This window comes from Acomys minous (assembly GCF_964271855.1).
Source record: "Acomys minous genome assembly, chromosome: 1".
Classification (NCBI taxonomy): domain Eukaryota; kingdom Metazoa; phylum Chordata; class Mammalia; order Rodentia; family Muridae; genus Acomys; species Acomys minous.
The window spans coordinates 16731408-16743724 of NC_140483.1; the positions used below are offsets into that span (position 1 = coordinate 16731408).

At 44.4% G+C, this 12317-nt stretch overlaps 1 protein-coding gene across 5 annotated transcripts in view; it reads right to left on the reverse strand.

Annotated features, from left to right (window-relative positions):
- The window catches only part of CATSPERE (catsper channel auxiliary subunit epsilon), a 101989-nt gene that overhangs the window by 45551 nt on the left and 44121 nt on the right, over positions 1-12317 (reverse strand). For all 5 annotated transcript variants that reach the window (XM_084791777.1, XM_084791780.1, XM_084791776.1 and 2 more), the window contains one exon: positions 4909-5351. In XM_084791777.1, the coding sequence (XP_084647903.1) occupies positions 4909-5351 (443 nt within the window). The remainder of the gene's footprint in view (positions 1-4908; positions 5352-12317) is intronic.

Consider the following 12317-nt stretch of genomic DNA (forward strand, 5'->3'; position numbering starts at 1 on the left):
AAGTCCAGGACAGCCAAGGCTACACAGAGAATCCCTGTCTTGAAGAAGAACCAAAAAGAAAAGAAAAAGAAAAAAAAAACCCCCGTGGTATAAAGATGATGGGAAGCTGCTATTTCTAGAATAAATGTCAAGCTTGACAATACATAGTGTGGAAAACACTATCAAATGTGCTAGTGCACTTGAAAAACAACAGAGGAGAACCTTCCACCTGGAACAGCACAGCCAAACTGAACACACAAACATTGCTTAAACAAATGGATACTTCATAAATGCCAGACACAACTTCAACAACGGATCAGACATAACAAGACAAGTACTGGCGTGGAAAATTGACTAGGAGGAATTGTGCAAAGGAACCCCAGAGTGATAGAAAGGTGAAGGAGACATAGAAGCAAGTAGGAAACTCACGGAGAAGAGACTGAGGAAGTCTAACCTGTGACCGACTAGAGGTGTAAGAGAAGGAAGTGATGGAGGCGTGGATCCTTGACAAGATGTCTGGTGGGAACAAATGGTGTTCACATCCTAAAATTCCACGCAGGACTGGAGCAAAGAAACCCACCTCTACCCACTTCGCACAAAAACTGCAGGAAGAGGCATAGAGCTAAGCCAGGAAAGTACCTAAGGGTTAAGAGGTGAAATTACAGGCATCAGTCAGAGAGTCCGCCCCACCCCCACCTCACGCCTGCTCCTGTCGTCAGGATGCCCACATGAAGACCAAGCTGCCCATCTGCTACAGTCTCTGAAGCCCCAAGGGGCCCAGGTTACTTAACTTCTGTAGGTCTTCTTGTGGAGTCCTTGACCCCTCCGGGTCCCTCAATTGTTCCCCTCAACTCTTCCATAGGACCCCCCCCCCCCAAGCTCTGTCTAATGTTTGGCTGTGGGTCTCTGCATCTGTTTCCATCAGCTGCTGGGTAAAGCCTCTCAGAGGTGTTATGCTAGGTTCCTGTCTGCAAGCATAACAGAGCAAGATTAATAGTGTCAGGGGTTGTTCTCTCCCATGGGATGGGTCTCAAGTAGGGCCTGGTCTTTGGCTGTCCATTCCCTCAATCTTTGCTTCATCTTTGAGCCTGAACATCTTGTTAGCAGAAAAAATTTTGGGTCGAAGGTTTTGTGGGTAGCTTGATGTCCTTATCCCTCCCCTGGAAGTCCTGCCTGGCTACAGGAGGTAGCCATTTCTGGCTCTGTATTCCTCGCTGCTAGGAGCCTCAGCTAGGGTGATGCCCCATAGCTGAGGTCTCCCCTATGCCAGGTCTCTGGCATGTCCCAGAGATGTCTCCCACCTCTAATTTCCCTTCTCTCGCTCAGCCCTCTCTCTCCTCTGCTCTCCCTATTCCTAATCCTCACTCTTGCTCCCCACTGCATCCCCTCTCCTATGGAGTTCTCTCCCTCCCTCCAAAGCCTAACTTATTTCCCCTTCTGAGTGAGATTCAAGCATCCTTCCTTGGGCTCTCTTTGTAACTTAGGTTCTTTGGGTTTGTGGATTGTTATCCTGTACTTTATGGCTACGATCCACTTCCCATAACTGGGCTGCCTTGTCTGGCCTCAGTAGGATGTGTCTAGTCTTACAGCAATTTAATGTGCCAGAGTGGGTTGGAACCCACGGGGGCGGGGACCTCTCTCTTCCCTGAGGAAAAGGAGAAGGGAGAATGTGAGGGTGGGGGGCTGGGGGAGGGAGATCTGGATATAAAGCAAATAAATAAATTAATGGAGAGAAGAAAAGAGTTAAAATTACAAGTGCCGAGACCAAGAAGATGGCTCAGTGGGTAAAGTACTCTTTGTGCATGCAGACCTGGGTTTGGTCCCTTCTATGGCATGATGAGAAGCAGAGACAGGAGAATCCCCAGATAAGTGGTTTGGCCACATTGGTGTGCACAGCAGAGAACAATAGGAAAGTCAGCCTCAAACAAGGCAGAAGAAGGTGAGGACTAACACTCCGGCTGCTAGGTGCACACCCACAGCCCAACTCACACACAAAGACAGATTTTCTTCCATGAATGAGGTAAGTATATTTTCAGATAAACTGTCATTGTATATCTAACCACCAATAGCCTTTCACAAAAAGTTACATTAAAAGTAGTGACCGAAGCGGGAAACAGTGGCACACACCTTTAATCCTAGCACTCAGGAGGCAGAGGCAGGTAGATCTCTGAGTTCAAGGCCAGCCTGGTTTCAGGACAGCCAAGGCTACACAGAGAACCCTGTCTCTAAAAACAAAACAAAAGAAAACAAAACAAGGAAAGATATTTAAGTAGAGGCACTCATATTTCAAAAGGAAAAAGACAGGGTAACTTTATTGCCATTTAAAATATATTGCAGCCAGGCTGCTGTTGCATGCCTTTAATCCCAGCACTCTGGAGGCAGAGGCAGGTGGATCACTGTGAGTTCGAGGCAAGCCTGGTCTACAAAGTGATTCTAGGACAGTCAAAGCCAAACAGAGAAACCCTGTCTTGGAAAAAAAAAACAACCAAAAAATTGGTATATAAAATTGTAATAAAGTTACCTACTAGTGTAAAAAGAGAGAGAGAGAGAAAGAGAGAAGAGAGAGAGAGAGAGAGAGAGAGAGAGAGAGAGAGAGAGAGAGAGATGGACTCTAGTATAACATTAGGCACAGAGAGAGACCAAATGGAAGATTTCCATTGGGTCCTTTCCCTCAGAGCTTGGGAAAGCCTGCTAAAGACGGGGAAGAAGAATTGTCGGAGCCAGAGGGGTTGAGGATGTCAGGAGAACATGGCTAGCAGAATCAACTAAGCAGGGCTCGTAGGAGCTCACAGAGACTGAAGCGACAATCGCAGGGCCTGTGTGGGTCTGTACTAGGCCCTCTGCATGTTATGTTATGGTGGTTAGGGTGATGTTTTTGTAGGACTCCTAACAGTGGGAGCGAGGGTGTCTCTGACTCTTTTGCCTGCTCTTGGGACCCTTTTACTCTTACTGGGTCGCCTTGTCCAGACTTGATAGGAGGGTTTGTGCCTCCCGGGAAGCCATGCTCTTTTCTGAAGGGAAATGGAGGAGTGGATCTGGGAGGAGTAGGGGGAGGGGAAACTGTGGTCAGAGTGTATTATATAAGAGAAGGAGGAGGAGGAGGAGGAGGAGAAGAAGAAGAAGAAAAGAATGTGTAAATTTGGAAAACTAAAATGCTCAATTAAATTTAAATCAAGTATTCATTCAATAGCCTCTGAGGAAGCCTGACTAGAAAGAAATACAGAGCATATAACTCTGAGGACCATGAATGAGGAAAATGAAGTCATGAACTGATACACGGGCCTCTGAGACGGTAGTTGGTCACACAAGCATGATGACCTGAGTTTGGCAGTACACACATGTAATCCCTGCACTCCTAAAGCTAGATGGAAGGCCACGGTTCAGCCAGCCTGGGACGTCAATAGCAGCAGCAGCAGAAGACAGGCCCTGCCCTAAGAGGGAGGAAACTGAGAAGCAAGTCCTGCCAAGCTTGCCTCCAGCCTCTACCGGTGTGCTGGGTTCGGTTCCCAGCACTCACTGGGACTCACAACCTTCTGTAATGCCAGTTCCAAGGGATTTGATGTCCTCTTCTGTCCTCCAACGGCACTTCAAAGATGTCTATATACATGTAGACCAAAAAAAAAAACCACTAATACACGTAAAATAAAAATAAATATGAAGTTCTAGACTTGTACATGTGAGTCTATTGATTTAGATTATACTAAACTGTTCTCCATGTCATTTAAATTGTTTTTATTAGTTCTTTGAGCTAGCTGGTTTTGGAAATAATCAGCTATTTCATCGTACCAGGCAAGAGGCCCGCTCCTGTGTATATTTGCCGAAGCTGAGCTGAGGAAGCAGAATTGGGAGAGAAAAGTTATTATCTGAGAGCTATTCTATGTTGGGGAAGAATCTGAATATGTAAATGCCCATATTACCAGATAAATTGGAAAAGCAATATACAATATTAATATTGTATAACTGTATACTAATAATTAATATGTTACTGATGTATGCAATAATGTGATGTTTAAAACAAATTTGTAATATTGTATATTAAGAATAAAACTGTATAACATTGAACTATAGTATACAATAATGTATATGCCTTCTATTCATATCTATTAGTAAATGGCTTGTAAAGATGGTTGTAATAATTCCTCACACACTTGGGGGTATACTTCTCTGCAGTGTGACATAGCTCATCTGTTTAAGAGGCGGTCTATTTCTTCAAGTATTAGACTCCTCCAGGGATCAGAAACAACAGACTTACTTGGCTGACTTTTGTGATGCAGGTTGGGTAATCCAACAGTGGCTGTATTCAACACTCTGGAGAGAGTGACAACCTGACAGTCACTTCTAAAGTGTGCTGTTTTTGACTGGCTTACAGGAGATGGTCTGAAGAGTCCAACAATGGCTGCCCTTGCATGAAGAGGCGGGGAGACAGACAGCTGTGTAGTCTAGGAGGTCGGCTGCCTCTGCATCCCCAATCCGGTGCTGAAAGTCTACAGGTGTCCTGGAGAGCTGCTGGCTTTCATCCCATGTGGGAAGGACAAGGAATTTGGGTTCGGACATCAGCAGTGACCGTGGTGGCAGCAGAAACCATTTGATAAGCTCGTCAGCGGAGCAAAGGCAAGGAGGCAAAAAGCACAAGGTTTTCTTCCTGCCGTGCGAGCCCAGAGGCTACTCACAATTCAGGCTTTCCATTTCCATCAACCTAATAAGGAAATGTCTCACAGGAGTGCCCTGGAACTAACCTAATCTAGGTAATTTTCCACAGGTGTGCAGAGACGGGCTCCCTTGGGCTCAGTAGTCAACTAGCCTACCAGCCTAGTGGAATACTCTGTCCCTCAAAAAACAAAACAACAACAAACAACAAAACCCCCACAAAAATCCTAATGTTTTTCTATTTATTCAAACCAAATAGAGAAATAAAAATGATCAACTTACCATAGTTTTAGTACAGAAGCCAGAAGCGATCTCATAGCTAGTGCTTTGTTTCCAGGATAGTATATTTGGGCCATAGAGCTCCACAATAATATTGAGACCCAAATTTTCTGGGTAGACTAGTTGAGTCCAAATTGTCAGGCTTTCCCCTTTATCTATAAAGTAATATTTTCTAAAAATATTATGTTGAAAGGCCAGATATGGACAGCTGTCATTGGTATTCTGAAGTGTACTTAGCACCTCCAGATCTAATGGGTAATCCTGTGTCTGTAACATGGACTGTAAATCATAATATAAGAGATATGGCTTAAAAGCTCTGTTGAAGAGAATCGCTGTCTGTGATGTCTTGTTTGTCCATGAATGTAGCCTCACAGTATCTGTAATGTCAGCCTTGAAGTAGAACATCACATTGTTTTCCATTTTTATCACAATAGTCCCATCATAATCTGTAAAAAAAGAAGGAAAAACATTTGTGTTATTTGATTTTTTTAAATGTTTATTTGTGTGTTTGTGCATGGTGTGTGCATATGCATGTGGTACAGTGCACATCTGGAGATCCGGGGACAATCTGTGGAATTTGCTTCTCTTCACTTTCACCTGGCGAGCCATGCCACTGGTCCAGGTTTGTGGGGGTAGTTTTTTGTTTCGTTTTTTTTTATTTTATTTTGTTTTTGAGAGAGGGTTTCTCTGTGTAGCCGTGGCTGTCCTAGAACTCACTCTGTAGACAAGGCTGACCTTGAACTCACAGAGATCTGCCTGCCTCTGCCTCCTAAGTGCTGAGATTAAAGGCATGTGCTACCTACCACAGCCCAGTGGTTTGTATTATTTTAAGTAATCATAAATCATGTTGTTTTATTGAAGTAGACTTTTAATAAAAATAATTTCTTGTATAATGACTATATATCTTGAAAAGAATTAGGGAGAACAAGTACGAACTCCTACCTCCTACTTGAGGACTTTTTTATTCTTTACATCTCTATGTTCACTATGCCTCTTTATTATATCATATCTTCTATACACAGAGTTTTGAGTAAAGAATATGCACACATCAAGGACAGGACTATCAAGGAGAATGAAGTCACCGTCAGACCTGTGTTTCCTTCACATTCGTATCCTGGTGCTTTCAACCCCACCGTAACCACACTAAGGAACAGAAACTTTAAGGAGGAAATTCTAGTTAAATGAGGTAGTAAGCATAGGACACTAACCTAGTGGGACTGGCATCCCTAAAAAAAGGGGAATAGACTCTTTGGGGATCTCTCTCTCTCCCCCTCCCTCCCTCCCCCCCTACATGCACACATACACACACACAGCATGCATACGCACACAAGCATACATACACACACACACACACAGATGCAAGTGTGCATGCACACACAATTCCTGCAAGGACACAGTGAGGAGGAGCCCACTCTCTGTGGGCTCAGTGGACTTCATTCCTGAGGGTGCCTTGATTCTAGACTGACAGAAATGTGAGAAAGCTCATATGTGTTGTTTACAGCACCCAGCCTATGGCATAGTGTGGGTCATCCTAATAGAACAATGCATTCCTTATTGGGCTGGAGAAATGACCAGCCTTCTCGATTTAACAGAGTGCCTTGCCTAAAACAGGGTAGGTAGACTTTGACTCTGTAGCTCTAGCTGTACACCCTCTGCGGATGGGCCTTTCCTACATTTCAAAGGCATCATTCAGAGTTGATTGGCTAAAAGGAAGGAGATGGATGCATGAAGTCAGGGGTGCATGGTGTTCAATGTATCTTACGTTTGGAAGCCAAGTAAATCACTAATTCATAAATTACCACAAATAATATACGGATTCAATTAGCACAATCAGAAATATATGCAGTATATCAAAAGGTAGAAGGGAAGAAATGTGTATGGGGATGACATAAAAAGATCTCTTTGGTGAATGATTAAGAAATTATAGGATTAAAAGAAAAGAAATTAGAGGATGAATATTGCATGGATCTGCATACAGTTAAAAAACATCTCCAAACAAAACCCAGTAGATGGGCTGGAGAGACAGCTTAGTGGGCAAAGGCTCCTACCACCAAACCTGACGACCTGAGTCTTGTTCTGGAATCCGCACGATGGATGGAGTCCACAGATGGTCCTCTAGCCTCACATGCTTATTCCTCCCCCGCCCCGCCCCACTCCGTGAATTTAAAAAACAACCAGAAAAATAAGCTCTTTTAGGACAAGCTTAGGTGACTGTTCTCACCTTCCACTTTGCTGGATGTATTCTGACTTTTATTGTTCGTTACTGTATATATCAGGCTATTTCTGTTTCTACAGATAAGGGTGAGAAAAAACAAGCTAACCATGTCACTTAAGAAGCTGATACAGGGCAGGGACCACGGAGAGATGGCTCAGTGGTTAAGAGCACTGGCTGCTCTTCCAGAGGACCCAGGTTCAATTTCCAGCACCCACATAGCAGCTCACAACTAACTGTTTGTAACCCCAGTTCCAGGGGATTGGATGCCCTCACACAGAAAATACATGCAGGGAAAACACCAATGTATGTAAAATTAAAAACAAAGATAAATCACTTATAGAAAAAAGAAGCAGATACAGGCCTCCAAAGTTATGGAGGTGTAGAAGTGAAAGGCTGCTTATGACAAAAGTCCAAAAAAGGAAGTAAATAAAAAGAGAAACCTTGATAAATAAAATTGAGTTATTTTCAAAAGGGGAAAAAAATAAAACCAGTAGAACACACACACACACACACACACACACACACACACACACACACACAGTGTGTTTTGGAGAGTTTTGCAACAAGGGAGAGGAGGGGGGGGAGGTCTCAACAAAATTAAAGATGATAAATAATATATAATCATAGGCACAGAAGAAGGTGAATGCTCGGGTAAAAACCTGGGCCAAGAAGTCCAGATGATGGGGTTTCTAAACCACACAAGCCTCTAATACTGACTTCATCAGAAAAGGTGGGGGCAAAGAGAACAGGAGAGTGGGACGGGGCACATCTGGCCATGGTGCTAAGAGACAGTGAGCTAGGTCGGAGATATATGGCTATCATATGCTGGCTGTTAATTCAGAGCTCATATTGAATATCTAATAGGATGAATAGAAAATAAATAGAATGGCCAATAAACATACACTAGGTTTATATAAAAAGAACTTTTCCCCCCTGGTTCAGATTGCTGCCTGTTTGTTAACCTAGGCCTAGTCCTGGAAGCTTCTAGCAGCCATACAATCTACTCTAAGCCTGGAATGTTTTCAACCTCTGAGACTGCTTAAATGGGCTCACCCTTTCTTGTTCTTAGTGAGCTCTGGGCTGGCTGGTTCAACTCAGCTGTTCAGGCTAGAACTCCTCTCCCTGCTGACTTATTCAATCTGGATTCTCTCTACATCCCTGAATGCTCTGCTTGGCCTCAAACTAACTCCAGCAATCTGTTCTAATCTCCTGGCTTCTTCTCATTCTCTGGCTCCTTCTGCCTTTGCCTGTGTCCAGCCTGTTCTCCCATTCAGCCTTTCTCTGTAAAGCTCTCTGGGTAAAAGTGCCTTCTCTCTCCTCTCTGTACTGCCCCTCTGGTAGCTTCCCTTTCCTCTTCCATCTCAGGAGACTTGAGCACATTCTGTTCTATCAAATCTTCTCTGATTCGTCACTTTTTCTGCCATTCAATTAAACATCACTTTCAAACATGGGTGCTTCCTTCCACAAAGTATCTTTGCCTTCATTGCTTGGGATTAAAGGCAACATACCACCATGCCTGGACCTAAGCTTCTCTTTACCTCAAATTTACTCTATACCAACCAGGCTGGCCTTGAACTCAAGAGATCTCCTTGCCTCTGTCTCCTGGGATTAAAGATGTGTTTGTATTCCAGCTGGATCACACAGACCTAGAAGGATGTGATCTCTTGCCAGAGCAGCTATGTTCTGAGTTAAAATTCCTTGACAGGTTTAACTCTTACATATAAGAGCTGTATGCAGCGAAATGAGATTCACACTTGTTCCCTCTATCAATGGTAACTATTAAACACTGTTTGAAAGCAGACGTACATTGGAGGTGTGCACTCCCTTTGTGTCTTGCTGTGCTCTCTCACCTGTCCCATTCACCACAGCATATGAAGGAAGCTTCTGACTCACCAATTTGTTCCCTAGTTTGTTTCTTCTTCTCCTTTTCCTTTTCCTTCTCTTTCTTCTTCTTCTTCTCCTTCTCCTTCTTCTTCCTCTGCCTCCTCCTCCTCTTCCTCCTTCTCATTCTTGTTCTTATTCTTGCTCAAAGTTTGCTGGCTCAGAACTCTAAAGCCTTCCTTCTTCTTCTCCTTCTCCTTCTCCTTCTCCTTCTCCTTCTCCTTCTCCTTCTCCTTCTCCTTCTCCTTCTCCTTCTCCTTCTTCTTCTTCTTCTTCTTCTCCTCCTCCTCCTCCTCCTCCTCCTCCTCCTCCTCCTCCTTCTCCTCCTCCTCCTCCTCCTTCTCCTCCTCCTTCTTTTCAGCTTTTAGGAACTTTATTTTCTTTTCACCTTTTCCCCCTTTGCTCAGATGTCTGCAGAGCAGCTCAGGACCATTCAGTGCTGGCTCCAACCCACTCAATGGCCTGCGCTGTGCGAGCTGCTGAGCAGTCCTCGGTGGCTGGCTGGGCGCTCCAGTCCTCAGTGGGGAACTGCTGGATGGGTACAGAGGGCACCTGCACACCCTCAGACCAGTCTGCCACCTCTAGCTGAGCAGTGGTGAACTCAGGAGCTGGCACAGTCCATTTGTCCTGGAATTCCTCCTTGGCCACGGCCTTCTCAGTAGCAGCCTGCTCCTCCTCCTCAATCTCGGCTGGGTCTCTGTAGAAGTAAAGATCAGGCATAACCTCCATGGGCGCTCACGGGAGATAGTGCCACACATGTGGAGTACTTCCTGGGTCAGCATCCACCACATCAGACCCACTGAGTGAGCACCCTTGTTGTTGCATGGGATGGCAATGTCCACATAGCATAGAGGAGAATCTGTGTGGCGTAGAGCGATGGTGGGCAAGTTGACATAACCTCTGCGAGGGGCTAGAAGTCAGCTCTGGGACCAGTCACCACTAGAAGCCGTGGCTTCCAGAAGGCTGCTTGGATCTGGTTGGTGAAAGTCCCAGGTGTGAAGCAGCCAGCAATGGGAGTGCCTTCAGTGGCAGCAGCAAACTTCGGCACAGCTCACTGGCCAGTGTTCTTGGAGGAGATGACGCTGATGTAAGCGGGGCTCTCAATGGCAACAATAGCCCGAGATGCAAGCAACAGCTTCTCCCAGGTCCTCTCCAGGTTTATGGTGTAGACACCATCACTCTTCCTTCTGTAGATGGACTGCTCCATCTGAAAGTCAAGGTTGGTGCCACCTAAGTGGGTTCCTGCAGCAAGGAATTTGAGGACATTCTCCTTCTTCATCTGCAGGGCATCAGGGGCTCTGGACATTGTGTGAGTTTCCCTTTAAGTTACGATGGGAATCAAGAACAACTCCACTGTGTGGACTGGTCCCTGGGGAGCGAGGAAAGGCTGTTCCTTAGTTTTTGTGAGTTAGAGTAATGCACAATTTTTTTTTAAAATTGCCATTTGAATGCAATATGTCTTTGATTTTACATTTAGTCGCTGGCATTCTTTTTTCTGCTAGGCCCTGCCTACTGGTGACACTTTTCACTGCGTTCCATTTCCTACATTTCTGCATGTTTTGTTTTCCCAAATCTCACTTTCCTTGATGGATTTCTCATCCATATTGGTTTTCTTGTTTTTCATTCACTTCTTTATTTCATTCATTTGCTTGTTTGAATTCCATTTAAGGTTACCAATTTAAACAAAACAAAACGACAGCAACAACAAAAATAGATTCTTGAGTCTTTATCTGGCATTTTCACTACTTCAGCACCCTGGATTCAGTTACTGAGGAGTTCAGAGAAAACGCCTACTAGTGGTGTGTTTTCCCTCTTGCTTCATCCAGGCCTCCCATGTATGGAGTTAATCCTGCCTGGAAATCCTCAGGGGCCTGCCTTACTAGGCTCCTTTGGCATTCCTTAGTCATCTCGACAATCATAATTAACCCAAACAGTCCACTATTGAACCATCCCCTCCCTTCAATGATCATGTCTGCCTTACAATTGGAACTCATTGAGTCCATCTCTAATAGCATGGAGATCAGGCTAGGGACCATGGCCGCATGGCAAAGCACAAGGATCAACAGAGCTCAGAAGCTGATGGAGCAGGGATGCCTGGCTCTGTCTTTGGAAGCTATGATATTGAGAATAAACAAAGGCTGAGGGGCAGAAGCGGGAGAAGGAAGGAGGGAGGAGGTGAGGGGGAGGGATGAGGGTAAGGAGAAGAGGCTCCCTATAGGCCAAGGGGTAAAGGCATTTTAAGGAAAAGGCCCAAAGATCATGCTAAATTGTTTCAAATGCCGCTGGCATTTGGTCATGCATGGTGACTGAAAACTGACCCTCACGTTAACAGCGGGCAAATTGCAAGTATGACAAGTATTGATTCAAAGAGGAATGCTAGGAGAGAGGCGGGTGATGGTGGACAAAATGATGCCAGACAACTTGAGGAAGAAAACCGAAGCACTGTGAATTAAAGGATAACATGGGGCCAAGAAAGAGTGATTGAAAATTATGATGTACAAGCCTGTTACTCCATATGATTTGAAAGCTGAGGCTTAGGGAGGCTAAATGTCTTGAATGGTTTGTGGATTTGAATATAGATCTATATAAATCTATATTAATTTATGGGTTGAACTATATACATCCAAAAAGAAATGTTAAAGTTTTAACTTGCAGGGCCAACGACTTCGGAATGTGATTTTCTTCTTGTTCTTGTTCTTCTTGTTCTTGTTCTTCTTGTTCTTGTTCTTGTTCTTCTTGTTCTTCTTGTTCTTCTTCTTCTTCTTCCTTCTTCTTCTTCCTTCTTCTCCTCCTCCCTCCTTCCCTCTTTCTTTCTTTCTTTCTTTCTTTCTTTCTTTCTTTCTTTCTTTTTTTTGATATAGAGCTGGATATATATGGCCCCTAACCCACTATGGCTGATTATGTTGTATGTGTGTGTGTGTGTGTGTGTGCGCTCTCTCTCTCTCTCTCTCTCTCTCTCTCTCTCTCTCTCTCTCTCTCTCTCTCTCTCTCTGTATGTATGAATGTAATGAGTGTGTGCCTATGTGCTTATTCATGGGACAACCTTGGGCATCAGAACACTCTCCTTTCCTACTGTGCGGTATGTCTGGTCCTAGGGATCTGAGCCAGGGCCATCAATCTCTGCATCAAGTATTCTTACCCATGAGGTCATCTCCTTGGCCTGGCCATGTCTTTTTAAAAGGTGGCCACATGAAAACAGAGGCCTACATGAAGAACACAGTATAGAATTAGGAGACACTGGACTAATGTGTCTGTGAGATCAGTAAATGTGAAAAATCAGTAATCAAGAGACCGCCTTCCCCCATGCCAGGTTACA